The sequence below is a fragment of the Dysidea avara genome, chromosome 7 (assembly GCF_963678975.1).
Source record: "Dysidea avara chromosome 7, odDysAvar1.4, whole genome shotgun sequence".
Classification (NCBI taxonomy): Eukaryota; Metazoa; Porifera; class Demospongiae; order Dictyoceratida; family Dysideidae; genus Dysidea; species Dysidea avara.
Window position 1 is genome coordinate 32,608,847 of NC_089278.1, and position 20,430 is coordinate 32,629,276.

Sequence of the window (20,430 nt, forward strand, 5' to 3'; positions counted from 1 at the left end):
GCTACTAAAACGCTTGACTGAAGTTACAGAGCGCTTAGAATGTGATGCTATGGGCATTAATTTTATATATCGAAACCACCATGTGGTAGTCAGAGGGTAACTTAATAATCATCCAACATTTAATTCCTTAATTGGAACATCTGTAGGTGTGCCAACCATCCAGGTGGGTTACTGTACTGATGTCCCAATTAGGGGACTTAATAATTCAACCACCTGCCTAAAACATTTGTCCACTCATAAGCAAAGAAAATGCTACCCATTACTTTTTATTTCTTTAGAAGTTAAACATGTACAGATGATTAATATGGGAGCCTGGCATTTATAACACTTTAACTAGACATTGGATGGCCTGCAGCTCAAATCCTGGGGTAGTAGGGATTATTTTTCCTTTCTTTGTCCCATTTTCTGTTTCACCTTATTGTAGGTTAAGTAATGATCATTTAAAGTTCTCTAGTTTCTGTTAGATAATCCAAAGGCTGCAATACAGGTTGCTGTCAGACCTTCAATGCTGGCCACTGTAAAGTGCTAATAATAATAATAAACACAACAGTGGAATCATTTGTGACCGAATTTTGGAAAATCACCCATATGGGCATGTGTGACATGATTAGAATTTTCATGTTTAGTGAGTTACTATTATGAGCAGAACAGAGGAGAGTTATAAAAATATTTCTAGTAATTTAAGGTATTGAGAATGGCTTACAATCAAGTAGGTTTGCACTATAAAGCTTGTTATTTGGTTATTAAATATTTTAAGTGTCAAATGTACCCGTATGGGTGATTTTGCAAAATTCGGTCACATTTTAGCTTAGTTGGCTTACAAATGGTCATCTTGTTAGTGCACATTTCATGTTGCTTATAAGCTTCTTTACATGTACATTGTATAGTTTGTAAATTTTGCTTTCCTATTTAGCCCCCACCACCAGTCCCTCCAATGATGAGACCAGATTTCCCCATGCCAGGAAGTGAGTCATCATAGCTAGTTGTATCTGTGTCTAAATACTCCACAATGGATGTATGCATAGTACTTTGTATCATACATAATCCACACAGAAACAGTCAAGCTGTGAAAAGGTGTGGCCTTAAAAGCCTGGGTGAAAAAAGTTGTGAAATCAAAGGTGGCAGCCTAGAAATGGCTGCAATGATGTTAATGTAATAATGCACACAGCCATTTATTACAATTTATTCAGGCTGCCACCTTTGATTTCACAACTTTTTTCACCCAGGCTTCTAAGACCACACCTTTTTTCACAGCTTGGCTGTTTTTGTGTGGATATCACTTGATTTTGTAATTGCAAGTTCCAAAGCCAGCCTATGGTTGGCCTTGATACTTCCTTTTAACTTTTTTCTCGTCACTAGTACAGGAATCATCAAAGACTGTGTGGCTATATGTATTTATGAAGAACTGAAATAAGACAAATTTTGAAGGTAGATTCAACTTAAATTAGTAATGGGAGATATCCTACCCTGAGGAAATTTTCACAGCAGAAATGGTTAATTACCGTTCAAACAATATCGAGTTACGGATACATGAAAAGCATTTTCTTGGTTCCGTAAACAAGTGTAGAGGTCCCTGGTTCAAAACCTGGAGATTTTTTTTTTCTGGCATCTTTTGCACACTTCTCAGTGACTGTTCTATTAGAGTATCTTGATTGCGCCTTTTTTCACATGTTTGATTTTGCTTTATATCTCCTTAGCTAATACTCTCAGTAATTTCAAACCACAAAAGGTTTGCACTACGATAATAACTTCATGTACAAACTGATTTTCAAGTTATTCCATCAATACCCTGTAGGTGTGACAACAAATTGCTTTTGCAATTTTCAAAATCATGCATAATTCTGTTGTTCTTAGTTTGATGTGTACAAAAATTGGGCTGTAAATTTACTGCATTATGCACTTACTGCCCTCCAAATTTGAAGTCAATCAACTAAATCATGCGTTAGGTATAGCAAGTGAGAAGGGGGAAAAGCAGATGAAGAAAAATACGAAGAAAATAAGATGAGCTTTGAAGGCACATATCTCAGTGATGGCTGGGCAGATTCGACTCAAATTTGGAATAGGAGATGCTCCCTCCCGAGGAAGTTTCTGCAGCAAAACTGGTTAATTTCCATTCAGGCACTATTGTGCTACAAATGTGTGAAAAGTGTTTTCTTGGTTCCTGTAAAATACACACTTGTCTGTCACGCATCCGCACTAGCTGTACTAGGCCACATGACACACCATCGTGTGTCCTGGTATATGGCACTCTTTGCTAGTGTTGTGCAAGTGCTGAATGTCAAATAAAAATTGAGGAATGTGCAAACAAAAACTACTACGCTAGCTTGTTGTGAAGACTTTACAGCACAAGTGCTCACGGTCTGTGGCCATCAGTTTTCTACTATCTTTTGTAATACGTACCTATGATGATGTACACCAGCAATCAACTGTAGAGTTGTTCACAATTAACACTATTATTTTGGCATTCACACATGTGCACCATAAAATAGTCTTATAATTTCTGATACTTTATTTAAAATCCATGATTTCACTCTCAATCTTCAAGCCATTGAAATTTAGATTTTGAACTTTTCTCTGTCTGCAAAAGAAATTAGTATTTTTGGTGTTAATATTCTGTAACTCATCATTGATTTCTTCCATAGTGGGATTCCCAATGGTAGCTCCCCCACGACCAGTTGCTCCACATGTTAACCCCGCCTTCTTCCCAGACATGCAGTCAGGCACTACTAGTGTGGTAAGCAGTATAATCTGATCATTGTGTAAGTGATGTGTTGTTGGAGGTACGTAAAATACTTTAACAACTTGTACCTCATCTATGTGTGTGCTAAATCTTGAGGACCCATGTATTTCTATCACCTTTGGGCAGCTGGCTGCATTAGGCAGTTTATATGAGTTGTTTTTTTACGGACAACAGTTTAGAGACAAGTTTCCTTTGAGACTGCACAATAAGAGCTGAATTGATGAGGCACACATGTGCAGATATTTTGTGTATGATAACTCATTAGTATTTCTCCTTGTCGTTTAGGTGGAATTGTTTGCTCAAGCAGCTGCAAGGTGTGTTTTAGTGGGCAGTCATAATTGTTTGTGTTTATCTTTTGCTCTCTTTCTTCCCCACACAGGTTAAAGAACTCATCAGGTATGTCAGTAGTGATATAGAGATGTTGTTAACATGAAGACTGAATAATTGCCTATATACTGTACACACACCATGATAGGCCTTTAGCACATTTGACATTAGGACAATTCAGATGGTCCCAACAAGCCTGCTAAGTACATGTGATGTGTACCATCAGAAAACTTGGAACCGGTCACCCCCCAAAAAGATGTTCTATTAGAATAGTTGAATGTTCTGTTAAGAGTTCTAAGGTTTTGAAAGTTTATACACACATTAGTGCCAAAATTCTCCCAGCTACATTAACAGGCTTTAGCCTTCTTGCAGATGCCTACTTGACAGCAATTCCAATAAATAAATCCTCAGTAAACAATTCGGTTATCTGAATTTAAGTGAGGGTTGTGTCAGTGTAATGTTACCAACTGTTACTATGGTAACAGAGGTATCCACTGTCCTGTTACTATGATACTGTTGTTAGTTGGTGCAGGTATCAGTAACCACACAGAGGAGGAGATACAAGAAGCTAATCAGAGGAACAGAGCAGTGTCCAGTAGTGCCATACAACGTGCCATGACTGATGCCAACTCTGGTCAGTAGTAGCACATGTTGTTGTGCCTTCCTTCTTGACTGAATATCATCCTTATTTACTGTACAACAGGAATCCTTGACCAATGAGCAAGTTGACAAATAAATATGATTTTGCCAACCATTTTTTGTCGAAACTTTTGGCTAAGTGCCTTTTGTGTATGTCTAATATGTATGCAGGCCAGTGTTGTGTAAAACATGAGCCAGGATTTGCCATTGTGTCATAACAGACTCCTCCCCTCTATATTTTTAAGAGGGCTTTGACATGTTTCCAAAATACTGCCGTTTCAGGATTTGCAATATCATGCAGTTCAGCTTTTAGACGAGTTTTAGTAGTATTTTTTACAATACTAACATTGTACTAACAGGTGATTATGAGAGTGCTATTGATATACTGAAGATGGCAGTCTCCCTTATCAAGCAGTCAATAACAGCTAGCTCAGATGCTAGTCAGGTAAATTAATGTATTAACATATCATCATTGTTGTGTATGGTTTTGGTGGTGGTGTAGATATTGATACAATCACTGCAAGACTGTCTACAAAGTATTGAAAAACAATCTAGCCAGTCAAGGTATGTTATAAGTTTGAGTGTGCACAGCGTGTACATTTTCATGTGCATGTCTGTGAAGTCAGTAAATCTAAATTTCTACTAAATGTAATTACATCACTTTTTTCTTGGTACTTATATTTCATACACAGTGGCGCAGGGTTAAATCTGACATGTCATGTTTGTGTGTTATAGTAAGAGATCTGGTCGTAGCAGCAGTCGACATCATGATGACAGAGAAAGAAGTAGATACAGAGAACGAGAACGTGAACGAGAGCGTGGCTCCCGACACCGAGACCGCAGCAGAGAGAGGCGAAGATAGCCAAACCCATTGTACATCTATTATAATAATCAATGCATGTTACTGTAGCTGTCGACATTCACTTGTTAATTTACTAACAAAATTAATATGTAATTATTATATTTTAATAATACCACTCCATTACTGTATACTTACTGTGTGTAATACAGCTTTCCAAAAAAAGTATTTTATATATTTCTGCATTTGTATATTTACTTTTATTTATCATATATTTTTAAAATTACATGAGCAAAATTTGTATGTTGTCTTAGATTGGAATAGGTAAGTTCTTTAAGTCAGTATACATCCTTGCTTAAAAGGCTGCCATGCCATGATAAACTGACATGGGGGTCACTCCACTTGATGGTGGAATAACCGTTACTTGTAGTTCAAGTGGTGCCAGTCCATGTTCTATTAGGGAGCAGCATTGTTAAATTGATTGTGTAGTTGGTAACTTACGAATGCCATGCACCTTTAAAGCATGATGTCCATATCCCCGGTCACTGCTAAACCTCTTGCCACAACCAGTAACCTATACATATATCACAGTACAGTGGTGCTATATATTAGGGATCCTGGAGGTTTGCACTGTCTCACAACAAAAAAATACTATTGAACAGAAACAATATCTTCATGGAGGCTTGGCTGGGAAACAGCCAAAGTGTTTTCAAAATAGAATTATTTTGACTGAATTTTCTACTGGCTGCCTGATGCCTTCAGACGAGTAAGGCTACAGGTTTTATTTTTCACCGTTAGATGTCACTTCAGCCTAACAGGTGCCTTTTGGTGTCCCATTTCTTATCACTGACAGCACCAAGATATCAATTCACTGTAGCACACAAGGGCTTCTATCACTTTTAATGGTAATCCTGTAGTGATGGATTGATTGCAGAGATGCTTCTTGTAGTGTTCTTCATTTATAACGCTGCCTAACAGGCTGAACATAGCTGAAAATGAAGTGTAAGGGCCCCATTACTTTATTATGATTTGGGTGTACATTCAGATTCAAAATTAATTTTAGTGATATGTCTGATGTCCTTTTTTCAGAGATGCTATGCATGAGCTTACCAGTCATAAGGAATTTTAAGTTCAATTAAGAATCGAAAAAAAAAAAGTACTGAAACAAGAAAGGTCGCTTACACCTGTAGATATGCTAGTGGAAATTTAATCCCAGATTTGGCATGACTGAAATTAGGGATTAAATGTCCACTTAATTTTATCTTGTAATGTATATAATACATACAAGTATATATGATCTAGTAAAGTGTTGTCCTGTGTGCATGTTTGTGTGACTCACTGAACAAGTTGCTTGTTGCCAACCAAGCTGGAAACACCTACTGGCCAGGGTACGTGATAGACACTCTTCTGGCTGGAGGTGTACATATAAAATAAAATTTATTAATAGCTACTAGTAGTTATTGACTTCAACTATATACTGTAATTTGCTTTTTTTCATTGTAGTATGCAAAACTTGTAGGAAAATTTCTTACACAAATTTTTTTATATAAGATCAAAATTTTACTTTAATAGAGCAGTGCATTCACGTAAATAATACGAAAATAATTTTACATGAAATTTTTTTGCACAAAAATAAAGCAAATTATGGTAGAATATTGAGCATCAAAGAACATTGCTAGATCAAGAGCAGTCATGTAAAATAAATTTTGTTTAGTGTAAATTATTTTTTGCTGAATGAAGCATGTAACTCAGGTATATTGCATAATTGTGCTGTCAGGTACCACTGACACAAATTTTAGACTGGCTTCTCTGTACTGCCCAAAATTCTTGGTACCACACTGGATACCATTGCACCTCAATAATTCTCTAATAAGTATTTACATTTTTATGTGTGTATCTTCCCGAACTGTTTCTCCATCGTATCACCTAATTATAAAGAAGATGTTATAGGCCTAGTTCATTCTCCTCTTCACTTTTTTTGGTGATTTCTGGGTATCTCCTTTGTTTTTCTTAGCAACTGGTTCTTCCACTTTCTCATGGCCATCTGAGTCCTGCAAGTTGATCTTCAGTGGGAGAGACTCCTGATCCTATGCAGCACAGAGAATTGATTTCTGGTATGTTTTTGCAACAAAACTTACTTTTCTGTTATGCTGATTTGGAGAAAACGCTGTTTCAGTTGTAGACGTTTGCTCAGTAGCTACCATATCCAATGGTTTGGGTTTAGTAGACGTCTTTCTGTACACATGTCACAAAACTAGCCAGTAATGAACCAGCATCAACATTAGTTTGGAATGAGGCACGTATAGTGAGTGATATAGCATGTTTATTTGTTGCATTAATTGTGTGTATTATTTCACTTCCATTCATTCATGTGGAAATGATCAAAGGGTTTTAACACTGTACCGCTGAGCGAAAACCGGCCAAAATTATATTTAGCCATAAAATACACTGGGTAAAAATACGCGTGCTACAAGCACTGAAATTAAGCTCAAATTAATAAAACCCATACACCAATGGATTCGCCTGTTCATGTAGAGTAAGCAAATCTTTGTTTCGTGTTGGCACAGCAAAGGGTATGTGAGATATGGGTGCTTGTTTACAATGCGGTAAAAACAGCGTTCACCGTCGTCATTTCTTAGTTGGAATAGTCTTCTTTTTGTCAACACGGAGGAGTACAGGGAAAGCACTATACCTTGATTGATTTGCCAGTTCATGGTGCACACATTGAGCTAAGTCCCATCTTCATAGCTTGTTTTAATCGTATGTTATGATCGATTATCTAAGCGCCTGTAATTTATTTCCCGTACAAATTGAGTTTATCACTGTTCCAACTGCCAAGCACTATAACTCCAAGACTATTCATCACAATAGACTGAAACTTTGGCTGTCCACTCTTTTGTTACTATAGAGTACAGAGATGCAATAAAATGGAATTCGAGGAATGTGTGAAAACGGCTGGTTTTTGCTCAGTTGGTCACATATAAAACAAACTGTAGAGGGTAAACAAAATGTCTTGAGTGTGTTAAATACCTGCAGTGTGATATATAATATCCAAATTCCATTTTAAGTTACATATTATACCTACTCACCAATAGTAATCGTGCTCAGTACTCTGCAAACATAAAGCACTCAGCCGATCACCACAGTATTATTTTTGCAATTTGTTTTCTGTAAGGTACCCACAGCCATGCTTTAAAGTGGGTGGGGGCACAGCATGAATGTTATAGGATAAATTCAAAGGACTTAACCATTACATTGACGGCCAAATTCTCAGGGACCACTAGCTGAATCGCCAAAACGTATCATACTAACCGTTCAATACACAGAACTACTTCATACAGTCAATAGTAATGCCACAAAGGTTTGGACATGGTCCATGAAAATAACATCACCCAAAAACCAGCCTCACTTTTCCCAGATGACGATGAGGCAGCATTGGTTAGGCCCAAACAAGCCTCAAATTGACCCAAAATGCTTCAACAAGTTGCTACGAAATTTAAAAAAAAATTTATTTAACCATTTTCTAGTGACTGACTGACCGATTCTGTAACTCAATAACAGCTAAGGCTACGGGCTTGATTTTTTCACTGTTCGACGTCACTTCAGCCAGACACGTGCATACAGCAGTGTGTACAATGCATTCTTTGTGTCCTCCTTTGTGTCCCATTCATCTTTGCTGACAGCAAAAGGTGTTGATTTGGAGGTAATGTGTGATGGCTTCCCTTCATAATGGAAATCGTCCAAATTTTTCATAGTGGCTACTTTGATTGCAGAGGTACTTTTCGAACATTTCTGTATTCGTAATGCTGTGTAACGGGTTGAACATAGCTGACAACAGAGCGTAATGGATACTTCACTTTTCAGATGATGATTGATATAGCTAGGGCGCGTGGAGCCATTTCTTTCTTTGATGCGGTATGTGTGGGCTCACCAGTCATAGTAATTATCATTTACAAAAAAAAGTTAACAAACAAGTACATTAATTTTTTTTTGGAATTTTCAACCAAAGTAGGACCATAGCACATCGACAAAAAGTGCTCAAACAAGCTGGAGTAGTGCACGATATTAAATCAATAAGTGTTATATCCCAACTGTGCTCAAAATACCATAAGAAGAGCACAGTATTTATTATTACTTTACTGTGATTTAATATCATGCACTACTCCAGCTTGTTTCAGTACTTTTATCAATGTGCTATGGTCCCTACTCTAGTTGAAAATTCCTGTATACTTGTATATCTAAATACTCACTATAAGCTAAGGAGGTCAACTATATTGTTTTTGTTTACATAAAAGTAACCGCAACGAAGTCATCAAACAATAGTAAAGTCTAAACTTTAGTACAGGTTTTTGCTATTGAATTTGTCACCTTTGCAATTGACTTTGTCCTGTTTGCAATTGAATTTGTTACTTTTGCAGTAGAATCTGACACACTTGCAGCAGAATTAGGCACTATTACGTTAGAATTTGTCGTGTTTGCAGGAAATTTCATCACAACTAATCAGTGAGCACTTGGCTAACCAAGAACACTACACAAAGTAGCTGAAATGATTGATGACTAACAAGAACTTGTAGTACTTATAGTATGTTCACATTTAGCTGAATCCTCAAAAACATTTAATAACTCATGGATGCAATTACTTGAAATTTGGCTATTTGTAGTACTGCTTGACCTGCTAAAAATATTTCAAAATCTTTTTGTTCAAATGTTTGACATAATATTTACGGCCAATCTAAATTTTCATAATACATTTCCTATGGGGAAGCCATATAATTACAGTGTCCATTACAGCCCTTTCCCGAACTTGTAAAGGAGCCAAAGTGTACATGTCTGTTGTTGACACCTTTGCTGTTACCAATAATCATCTGGTTGGCTGAAATATTTACTCTGTTGAGAAAAAATCCACTTTTAATTTTTAGCTGTTTTTCAGGATTCAACTCAACGTGAACATACTATAGTTGTATTCAGTACTTAATTTGTCCACAACATGCTTAATAAAGATTCCTATGTATACTACTGTACCACTGTAGTTCACTATTGATGGACATTATGCTGTCAGGCGTGCACCCAAATTTTTCACCTCTGCATGAAAACACCAGATATCCATTTATTCCTTTGGAAACAGCTTCATACAAACATGGATGCGGTATGCCAACAATAACTTACTGAAAGAAATTCACTTCTATCTTGGCCTGTAGAAAAAACAATCAGTCATGGCAAAATTTCTTGCAAATGTGACTAATTCTAATGCAATAGTGCCTAATTCTACTGCAAGCACATCAAATTCAATTGCCAGGGCAACGAATTCAATTGCAAAAGTGACAGGATTCTACTGCAATAGTGACAAATTCAATTGCAAACAGGACAAAGTATCCTTAAGCATAAACCCAATATGGCCAGATATTTGCTAATATGAATATCTGTATAAAAGCCTGGGTGTTTACATCCTACAATACTTAAAATTTTCAAGTTTGATTAGGGATCATAGAAAAAAGTAGTGAAGGTGGCCTACACCTGTAGATATGCACATACTAGTGGACATTTAATCCCTAACTCCAGTTATATACCATGACTGAATTAGGGATCAGGTGTAGGCGGCCTCCTTGTTTCACTACTTTTTTTCTATGATCCATAGGTGGGGGAAAGGGGAGGGCTAGGAGCTGAACCCCCCCTCGTTCTGCTAAGGGGGGCTTAGCCTCCCCTCAAATGATATCTTGCTGAAATTATCCTTCTTGGAGTGGGGCTGAAAACCGTGAAAAAGATTGATATACTCTAATACTATGCTCAAATACCCTAATGGAGCAGTCAAAGCACTTCATAATGAAAAATTGCCTGCAGCAGACACCAAACCACCGAACTTTTACTTTGAGAGTTGGCATCTTACCTCTGCACCAAGTGTTTCCAGGTGTCTAAAGGCTGTTTTGTTTTTACTGCTTATAAATGCTGTATGTTTATTAACTCTTTAGGGAACAGCTAAAATCTTTGCTAATAGGAACTTTTTATTAGGTTTAAATACTTTCGGAGTTTTTTAGATGAAGTGTTTCAAACTGTAACCTGCCCTGAGGTGCAGCAGTTGCTGTAGTGAGTATGTTGTCCATTGAAGTAAGGTGACTGGTCCTATACATGGAGAACTTTATTATAGTTACTACACTATTTCAGTGTAAAAGGCTACAATAGCAGTGGCTGAAACAGTGATAGCCTATATAATGTGCTAAAACAATACCTACTGCTCCCTATACAACGTACAACGTATATGTATTCTCTCTTTTCACGTGCGGACAGTAGTTGATTACACTATATTGCATCCAATAGCCAGGTTTTTAATTATTGCTTTTCAACAGAGATATTTATTCCAAAGTTGTATGCCAGCAATGATATTGTATTTGACTGTTCTATTAGAGTGTCTCAAATGTTTTGCTTTATAACTTGCTGCAAGTATTATCCCAATGTTATATAAGTCCTAGACTTTGTTCTATGTTTTCTGCCTTCCTATCAAAATATTTCCAAGCACCTATATTTTCCTACCTTGCAACTACAACTTCACCAGAAGTTTACAGTTGTTTTGTATTTAGCCCTTCAAGCCACAACTTATTTTTATGTTATGTACAAAAGAAATTAAACACACTACAGGTTCCTACTCAAGTAAAGGATGGCCTATTCATAATGAGCAAAATAAGGTCATATTTATACTCTACCACGTGGTGGCTAGTAAAGGTGAGGAACTTACCAGCCACAGTGCCAAGAACGCTTCCTTGCATGTTGCTACAGTTGCTCGAGAAAAAGGTGTCACCATCTTGACCTTTAACCTTACCACATGATCCCATATATCATTTGATACACAGACACATGCTGAGTAAATTAACCTTTATTCTAACCTTGGAGCACAAAGGATGAAGGAGTTATAGCCATTTTTTCGAAAAGGTGCAATGTTTATTCTTTTACAAGAAATTTTTCTGACTGTTGATCTTCTTGGCACTTTTGCCGTTATCACAATGTTATTATGCATTACATCACCTACAAAATATTTGTTACTTCATTCATCTAGGTTTGAGTGCTACAGAAGGGGATAGAGAAACATGCATTTTTGGCACTTAAGTGACACATTTCGAAGGGTTAAATCATCACTGTGTGATATGTTTGACTGCTCTATTAAAGTACTTTGATCATATTCACAAGCTCCTATCCAGGAACTTATTCAATAGCCATCACTTCCCTACCTATTGGAAGTGTTTTGGGTTGCACTGAAGACACTTTTGGGCTTGACTATACCTAATCAATGCTGCCAAGGTGCTATGAAGGTATAGTGAAACTGGGATATTTTTGACCAGACTCTGAGAAGCCCATATCTCTGTGGTCCCTAATACAGTACTATCATACTGTATGATACATGCATGTAATGGTAAGAATTCCCAATGCATATGAAGAAGGTTGCAGAGATTTGCTAAGTCTTTGCTCCAGCTGCACCAAATAAATTTGATAGTTTTGATTGTGTCGACACTTTATGCTCAGATATATTTTCACTCAAATTGTGTATTTCTGTACTGCGAGAATGAGTAACTCTTACTAAGAATACATGGCAAGCTACCTCACAAGACAGCTAGCCACATGCACACTCCCACTTGAGGGGAGCCTTCACATGTATGTTTACAATCACCCTCCCAGTAATCCCCCTGAGACATGCGAGCCAAGTAAACAGACTCCATGGTAGAGTAATTAGTTATTGATCAAGACACGAAAACAGACAAGAAGTATGGCTATGAAAAATGTCCCATGGCTATTATTTAATTACATGCAGTCTATTATTATAACTACATGCAGTCTCCATCACATATTTAGCAATTCAATTCTTACTGAAAACGTGTCCAATGAGGATATTTCTGGCAAATTATACACAGCAAATAATCATCATCACCTCATAACAATTACCCATATAAAGTCACATAAACTTAATTATTAGTTTCTCATCCTTCTGTCGGGAGGGCAGATTTTTTACTACCCAAATGGCTAAATAGCTGAATTAGCTAGCTAAAATGACTCAGAATGCAATCTTTTTAGACTGCTCTAGTAAGGTACCAACTTTTAAAGGTGCTGGGTGGCTGCTGCTGCCAGTAGTACAAAAAAATCCTTGATGAAGTAAGAAAAACGGTGATGGGAGCAGAGATGAGAAACTAATAATTAAGTTTATGTGGCAGATGATTAACCTTCAGTACATCACATGCTAGTCCCATATACATATATGCCATCAGAGCTTGTCAAACCAACCTGCCTTTAGCAAAATACTGATTGCATTTTGGAGGTAAAATCTCATGCAGTGACCATAAAAATGTAAAGAATGATCTACAATGAATTGCTGGTAGGTATATAGATATCTCATTACAGTGCATGCATGGCACCACAAACCAAGAACCATATGGGAATGGAATTCACTGCCACCTGAGCGGAACACTTTAGCTACATTTTCAGACTTGATCATACAATTGTAATTGTTTGGGCTTAATCATGCAGCTTTGTTTGGGCTTAATCAGCTTTGTTTACCATCTGCCCTTTTCCCTTTTCCCCAAATAAATAATTAAACTTTAGTTGTTTAGAATGTACATGTATAGTTATACAAAATGGTGCATGCATGCATGCATAGTTAGCTATATGGTTAGCTAATCCGGCACTCCACCATCTGAGGTTTGTTCTCTGCACGGCTATGGAGATGGTATAATAATGTTGTTCACAAAGGTTGAGAAGATTTCTAGGTATTTAGCCAATATGATTCCAAAGTTTACCTTATGCTTACAGTGTAGCTATAGCTAACCACCACCACCACCACCACCAAAATACTGCATCATTATGCCCAATACTGTGCCTGATAATTTTGTGGCATAGTGACTCGGAGTTCAGAGGAAACTTGTGCAGACATGCATTGATGTGACCTTCCACCATTGATAGAAGTAATTGTTTCAGCATATATAGCTATTCAAATCACACTTGCATGCATTTAATGCATGATGCAACACTTGCTTGAAATCACATGTCATAAGTCATAGTTTACACTTAGAGAATATTATAATAACTATGTTAAATTTACTACTGAGGTATTATAATTTTGAGCTAGTATGCATGCAATGGAGTGGATCAGTCCTCACCTTCTCTCCTGTAGTAGTGTAGTTACTTGTGTCTGTAAGCTACTAACTTGCTTCCTCCATTCTTCTTTTACTCTTTGCACTTCAATGTCACACTGCATTCTAACTTCACCAAGTTGTCTCTGCAGGTCTGTGATAACTGCTGACAGGCTAGCTGCTTCTTCATTCTTACGTGACAGCTGAAAACACAAACACCAGTGTATATGCATGGCATCTCGATAGCCATGCAAGTTCGTGTGCTATATAGACTATTAACACTAGCTGTATTTATACCTCTTTTTGCATTAGGCGGTTTTCGTGTTCGTATTTCTGCAACATCAACTGAAGATTTGGCAACTGCAAGCTGTAGCTTTAAAAAATATTAAGGGTACAAAAGTTTAGCTACAGTACAAAAATCAGACCTCACCTCGTCGGCCCAGTTGTATATATTGGTTGATCAGTATAACGTTTAGCGTCTTGGTAAAGGAACACATCCATTGCTACAGCAACAAAACAACTACAGTATAGATAACCAAGGTGATCAACAGTGTAGCGTGTTGTTATACGCATGCGTAAATTCCTAGTGATTCGAATATCTTAACTAGCCAATCATATTACTCGGTTACATGTGGTTGATTACATCACGGATCACAAGCGTCCGACCTTTCCGAGTTCGTTGTGTGGCGTGCCATCACATTTTGTTAGACCTCTTGTTGGTGGGCCCGATCTAGTGCCTTTCGTCGAATAATTTGGAACTAAACTACATCAGGTAAAGTCGCGATTTTGTTAACACATTATTGTTGAGGATTTTGTGGTGTGATTCGGCTGTATTTTGAACTGTATTCTATGTGCTCGGATTCTGTGGTTTAACTGAATGTGGTAGGCGTTTAGCTGTTTCGTAAGGGAATAGACTTAAAAATCTTTTGTGAGCAGTGAAGGTGTGAATAGTTACCAGTGTTAGTGTAAATTGTTGTTTGTGTCGTGTAGAGGATAAACACAATTAAGAGTATTGTATGTACACAAGTAACACCATTTCTTTTGAACAGATATGGCAGAAAAGGGAAGGAAGCTTGGTTTCGCTGAGAATTTTGGCCTCAGTGGCGCCGCTGCCGTCATCTCCAAGACTGCTGCTGCTCCAATTGAACGAGTGAAACTTCTGGTACAGAACCAGGATGAAATGATGAAGGCTGGTAGACTTAAGGAGCCATACAAGGGAGTCATTGACTGCACCCTTCGTACCTACAAGACCGAGGGTATGGTGATGTGATGTGCTCTGCTCTGTGTGTGTGTGTGTGTGTGTGCGCATGCACTTGTCCAGCAAAGATTCTTAGGGTAAAGTATTGATGTAGATTTTCATTTTGGTCTAATGTGTTAAATGATATCATTTACAACAGGATATTTGTCCATCAGTGTTATCATAGTTCCTAATTTCATTTTACCTTGAAAATTGTATTGTTACCATGGTATATCCTTTCCTCATCTTGTAGGAATTCTTCCATTCTGGAGGGGTAACTTGGCCAACTGCTTGCGATACTTCCCAACACAAGCCTTGAATTTTGCCTTCAAGGATCAGATCAAGGCTCTGTTCAAGATGAAGAAGACTGACAGCTATGGAGTGAAGTTTACCAAGAACATTTTCTCTGGTGGTGCTGCAGGTGCTATGTCACTTTGCTTTGTTTATTCTCTTGATTACGCCCGTACCCGATTGGCCAATGATGCTAAAGTTGGAAAGGGTGGTGGATCACGTCAGTTCAATGGTCTCATTGATGTGTATCGCAAGACATTCAAATCCGATGGTATCCCAGGTCTCTACCGTGGCTTTGTCATCTCATGTATTGGGATTATTGTATATCGTGGATGCTACTTTGGTTTCTATGACACCTTGAAGCCCATCCTGCTTGGAGACAATGCTGGTGTCATTGTTTCATTCATGCTTGGCTATGTTGTAACCATCAGTGCTGGGCTGGTCTCTTATCCCATTGACACCATCCGTAGACGTATGATGATGACCTCCGGGCAAGCTGTGAAGTACAAAGGTTCATGGGACTGTACTGTACAGATATTGAGGAATGAAGGTGCAATGTCTCTCATGAAGGGAGCTGGAGCTAACATCCTCCGTGGAGTAGCTGGTGCTGGTGTGTTAGCAGGATTTGACAAGTTCAAGGAGTTGTACATCTACTGGCGTACCCACTAACACACAATGAATACTGTTGATTACCATGAGACACTGTATTATTTATTATAGGTGAAAAAAGTCTTGCCATTATTTTGCTGAATTTAAATAATGTGGTATCACGGTGGAAAGTATTCATAGTGTTTGTAGTGCTGAAACAATCACGTGATTATTCGTTTATCCGGTGTATTCTAAGTATTTGGAATTGCCTTGTGCTCTAAATAGTTCAAGTAATGATTATTCGTGTAGCAACGTGACACAAACTTGGGTGAATAGTGTGGCGGCGCCCTTCCCGAGAGCCGACTCGTAAGCATAGACTTAAACCCCCTGAATCAGGGCCCGGGTCTATAATAGTCTCGTGCCTAGACCACTTTTTTCTTTTTGTGTGGGGGCGGAGAAAAATTTCTCCGCCCCCACACCAAAAGAAAAAAAGCGGTCTGGGCACGAGACTAGGTCTATAAATTTATGCCCGTATTTGGTAAGTAAACAAAGTACGCCCTTTATGCACCTATCAATATTAAATATTATGTCCCACCACCCCCCCCCCCCCCCCCCGGGAAAGGTGGGGATTTGACTTTTTCAAAAAATCAAATTCCCCACCAACACCCCCCGTGATAAGTAGTCAAATCCCTAGTCTCGCGTGGCCAGACTGCTATTTCAGCGCAGGGGCTTATCGATAAGCCCCTGCGCTGAAATAGCGGTCTGGCCACGCGAGATTATCAAATCCCCACGTAGCGTACTTTGGGAAACTTCTTGTAGGAGGTACATAGCTTATAAAGTCAAGCAAGTGCTAAAATTTTTGAACAGTCAAATGCCCCCTTGTAGCTACGCCCGGGAGGGGGGTAGCCGGTGGGGCTTAATATTGATAGCTGCATTAGTATCAGTGCTGTTCCTGCCTATGCTTGATTTTAAACTAAAGAGCATGCAGGACGTGCATATTTGAGCTAGGGTAATAGAATTTTTCCAGAGATTATAGAGGGGCGCGTAGCTGGTTCATGAGCTATCACATTAATAATGTCACAGTAAAATGCCTCTGGTCAAAATCAGTGTGGTTCGTGGAGTATAATGTATTCAAATTATTGATGTTTCGTATTATATAATATGGTTATAGGCTTTAATGAGCTCAGGAATGACTGTCACATGATTTTTGTGTGATTGGTTCTCAGTGCCAGTGTGATGTAATGCACTTGTCAATTTCATGCCCCACCCCCCCACCCCCGGGCGTCCCCACACCCCAGGTGGGGATTTGACATTGCTTCTTGTCCTCACCCCTGGGGCAATTGACAGTTGTCCAATTCACTGACCGATTTTCGGGAGTTGCATTTCTAAACAATAAAATCGCACTTGCTATAATTTTACTAGCTACAGGGCAGGTTTATTACTAGTTGCATGCATGAAATATGCGCTTAGTCATCCTTGAGGTGTTGTCAAATCCCCTACTATGGGGGTGGGGACATAGTGGGGATTTGACAGCCGATTTTGCCCCAGTAGTGGGGAATTTGACATCACGATTTGTCAAATCCCCTGTATTCCCCCACCCTCCCCGGGGGTGGGGGGGTGGGGCATGAAATTGACAAGTGCATAATCCATGCCAGTATAGGATTGAAAGTTTCCTCCAGCATGGTGGAGAAAGGAAATGCTAGTCTTATCAAGACTTTCGCCATTGGTTGTGTCACTGCTGTTATTACCTAAACTGCAGTTATTCTAATTGAGAGGGTTAAGCTACTGCTACAATGCCAGGATGAAATGGTCAAGGCTGGTAGACTAAAGGAGCCATCAAGTGTACTGTGCATACCTATAAAGCTGATTAGTGTGTGTTGCTGGGTTGACACATAGCTACTTAAATAGAACAAAAAATTGTTCTTATTTTGTTTTAGTGGGACGATATACAGTGTAAGTGACATTCAAATTTAATGTTGTTTACTATTCTTCCATTCTGGAGGGGCAACTTGGCTGGCTGTTTGTGTCACTTTCCATCTCTAGTTCTAACTTTTGCTTTTAAGGGTCAGATCAATGCACTGTCTACGATAAAGAAGACTGACAGCCAGTCAGCCATGCAGTGATCATTTTCTCTAGGTGCTTTGTCACTTTGCTTTATCAACTCTCTTGAATTTTCCCGTACCCAACTGGCCAATGATGTCAAAGTTGGAAATGGTGGCGGATCACATCAATTTAATGGGCTGATTGATGTATATCGCAAATCATTCAAAGCTGATGGTATTCCAGGCCTCTACCATGGATTTGTCATTGCATGGATGGGGCTTATCGTCTGTCGTGGTTGCTAGTTTGGCATTCTGAAGCTTATTTTACTTAGTGAGAACACCAGTATAACTGCTGCATGCATCCTAGGATACATCATGCAGTGCTGGACACCATATGTAGATGTATGATGACCTCTGGACAAACTGGCTGTGCTGTACAAATTTTTAAGCCCTGTCTTTCATGAAGGGAGCTGAGTTGCTAGTGCTAGTTTGTTGGCAGGTTATGGAAAACTCAGGCAATTATGTCTACTGGCGTACTCGCTGACTGGCGTACTCACTGACATAGTAAACTTGTGTATGTGTATTGTTGTCATCATTAAAGTGTTATGTACTAATCGAGGATATAATATAACAACTCACATGTGTGCAGATCTTAGCTATAGGCTTGCCAACCTTTCTGCTTCATGTTAAAACCTTAAGTTGCTGGATAATTGGACAACACGGAGCCATTATTACCAGCACGAGAGATTTCATGTACCAGTTTAGTATACGTATATAGCTGGACAGCTTATACAATAACATACTTTTGTAGTGTAGGCATTAATATCATTTGTTAATCATTATCTAATCAATGTACCTGTACTACTGACACACACACACACACACACACACACACACACACACACACACACACACACACACACACACACACACACACACACACACACACACACACACACACACACACACACACACACACACACACACACACACACTTAACTTCTAGATTCTGTAACTTGTTGAGATTCAGTGTGAAACCTTGATCAGAATCCTCAAGTTGCACATGCAACATAACCAAGATTATTACAGACTTATTAAATTAATTTAATTTATTTAGCTACATAATAACTTAATTTGTCTGCATGCATGCCAATACTTAAACTGACTGCAGAACATGGAAATTAGAAAATTAACTGACCATGTGAAAAAGGGTGCGACCTTGGCTGGTATGAAAGAGAGAAAGGTGGTGGCCAAGAAATGGCTGCAATAATATTATACAAATTAACTGACAGTATGTTATCATTGCAGCCATTTCTTGGCCGCCACCTTTAATATCACATCTTTTTCATACTAGCCTATGTTTTGAAGGCTGCACCCTTTTTCACAGCAGCTTGGCTGTTTTGGATTAGGTATCATTTCTTTTTGTATTTGTATATCCAGTTATATATGATTTCCACATAAATAACTGAAATCTGTTAGGAACGCTGCCCAAGGTTATTCCTAACTGACTTAGAACATGGCTCGGTGCCGTTTAATTTTAACCACATTATATTCTTTGAAACCCCACAATCAAGAACAAGTTTTCATAACTACTGAAGTTTTTAAGTCCATTGTGCTAAATACTATGATGAATGCGTGTGATGTCTGAATACATTACTCAGCAGGTTTCTGATCAATTCAAGGAGGTTTCTTAGTGATATTGGAGACCTCAAAGATCAAAACATACTATGCATGCCATATTCTAATAATTAATATGCTTTGTCGCTATAGTGATATCACTTACAGTAGGCATGCGTACATTATGCTGGAATAATTTTTGGAATAATCGGTGGTAAAAAGAATCAGGAATAATTCTGGAAAAATAGGATGATCCTCAGGAATAATAAATTAGAATTCACATATTTTTCATGTAGTATTGCAGAAAATTTCGTAAAGGAACATCCACAAACATTACTAGCACAAAATTGGGTAAAAAGCAGCTACATGCAGAAGAATATCTATTTGACTTTTGCAATTCCAGGAATTACTCCAGGAAATATTTGGGAACAATAGGTGAAGAATTTCCAGAAAGAATAATAGGTAATTTAAAAAGCATAATGTTCTCAAGCCTATAGACATAAAGGAATGATCGTGATGATCATAGTATAAGAATAACGATCTGTACAAAATTGTTAGCTAATTGGCTTATATGTGAAACAATTCCATTCACCTGATCAGTGCCAGTTATATATTTTCTATAATAGTCTAAATGAAACAAATTCATTCTGAAGATTTCACTCAGCCATGATCCATCTGTTGTACACAGTTAGAGATCATCCCTATCATTTACAAGTAAGCACCAGCCTATTATGCTTTTAATTATTACCTATTATGGTATTATTACCTATTATGGTATTATTACCTATTGTGGTATTATTACCTATTATGGTATGCTGCAGTGCTTGAATATTCAAAATTTACTTGTTCCCAAATGGACAATTAGCTTGCATCAAACTGTTTAAAATTAAGCAAATGATTTTTTTGGCTGCTTTATTAACGAGTATGATACACCTTAATAAAACAGTCACATCTCCTGCAGTACATTAGTATAGATAGATACTTTACAATGAGCTGACACATGCATTTCACAGACAAATTAAAGTTTTATAGTTTAGCATCCT

General features: G+C 38.1%; 3 protein-coding genes across 5 annotated transcripts in view; 2 read left to right on the plus strand and 1 right to left on the minus strand.

Moving 5' to 3' along the window:
- The window catches only part of LOC136261468 (cleavage and polyadenylation specificity factor subunit 6-like), a 13,539-nt gene extending 8,721 nt beyond the window's left edge, over nt 1–4,818 (plus strand). The window contains exons 9-16 of the mRNA XM_066055479.1: nt 914–965; nt 2,643–2,734; nt 3,026–3,054; nt 3,120–3,136; nt 3,591–3,701; nt 4,066–4,151; nt 4,209–4,270; nt 4,442–4,818. Of these exons, the coding sequence (XP_065911551.1) occupies nt 914–965; nt 2,643–2,734; nt 3,026–3,054; nt 3,120–3,136; nt 3,591–3,701; nt 4,066–4,151; nt 4,209–4,270; nt 4,442–4,568 (576 nt within the window). The 3' untranslated portion in view covers nt 4,569–4,818. The remainder of the gene's footprint in view (nt 1–913; nt 966–2,642; nt 2,735–3,025; nt 3,055–3,119; nt 3,137–3,590; nt 3,702–4,065; nt 4,152–4,208; nt 4,271–4,441) is intronic.
- On the minus strand, nt 4,787–14,244 carry LOC136261473 (uncharacterized). 2 transcript variants are annotated; one of them, XM_066055488.1, is made up of 9 exons: nt 14,043–14,244; nt 13,910–13,979; nt 13,640–13,815; nt 6,644–6,740; nt 6,479–6,592; nt 6,387–6,431; nt 5,845–5,916; nt 5,007–5,079; nt 4,787–4,958 (listed from the first exon to the last, which is right to left on the minus strand). In XM_066055488.1, exons 1-9 carry the CDS (start codon nt 14,183–14,185, stop codon nt 4,861–4,863), a joined length of 888 nt encoding a protein of 295 aa, XP_065911560.1. In that variant the 5' UTR covers nt 14,186–14,244; the 3' UTR covers nt 4,787–4,860. The 2 variants fall into 2 exon arrangements, with proteins under 2 accessions (XP_065911560.1, XP_065911559.1); XM_066055487.1 differs by having other exon boundaries at nt 13,910–13,985.
- LOC136261472 (uncharacterized) lies at nt 14,224–15,922 on the plus strand. 2 transcript variants are annotated; one of them, XM_066055484.1, is made up of 3 exons: nt 14,224–14,384; nt 14,662–14,868; nt 15,103–15,922. In XM_066055484.1, the coding sequence occupies exons 2-3, from the start codon at nt 14,664–14,666 to the stop codon at nt 15,807–15,809; spliced, it is 912 nt and encodes a 303-aa protein (XP_065911556.1). In that variant the 5' UTR covers nt 14,224–14,384; nt 14,662–14,663; the 3' UTR covers nt 15,810–15,922. The 2 variants fall into 2 exon arrangements, with proteins under 2 accessions (XP_065911556.1, XP_065911558.1); XM_066055486.1 differs by lacking the exon at nt 14,224–14,384 and adding an exon at nt 14,427–14,553.
- The last annotated feature ends 4,508 nt before the right edge of the window (nt 15,923–20,430 follow it).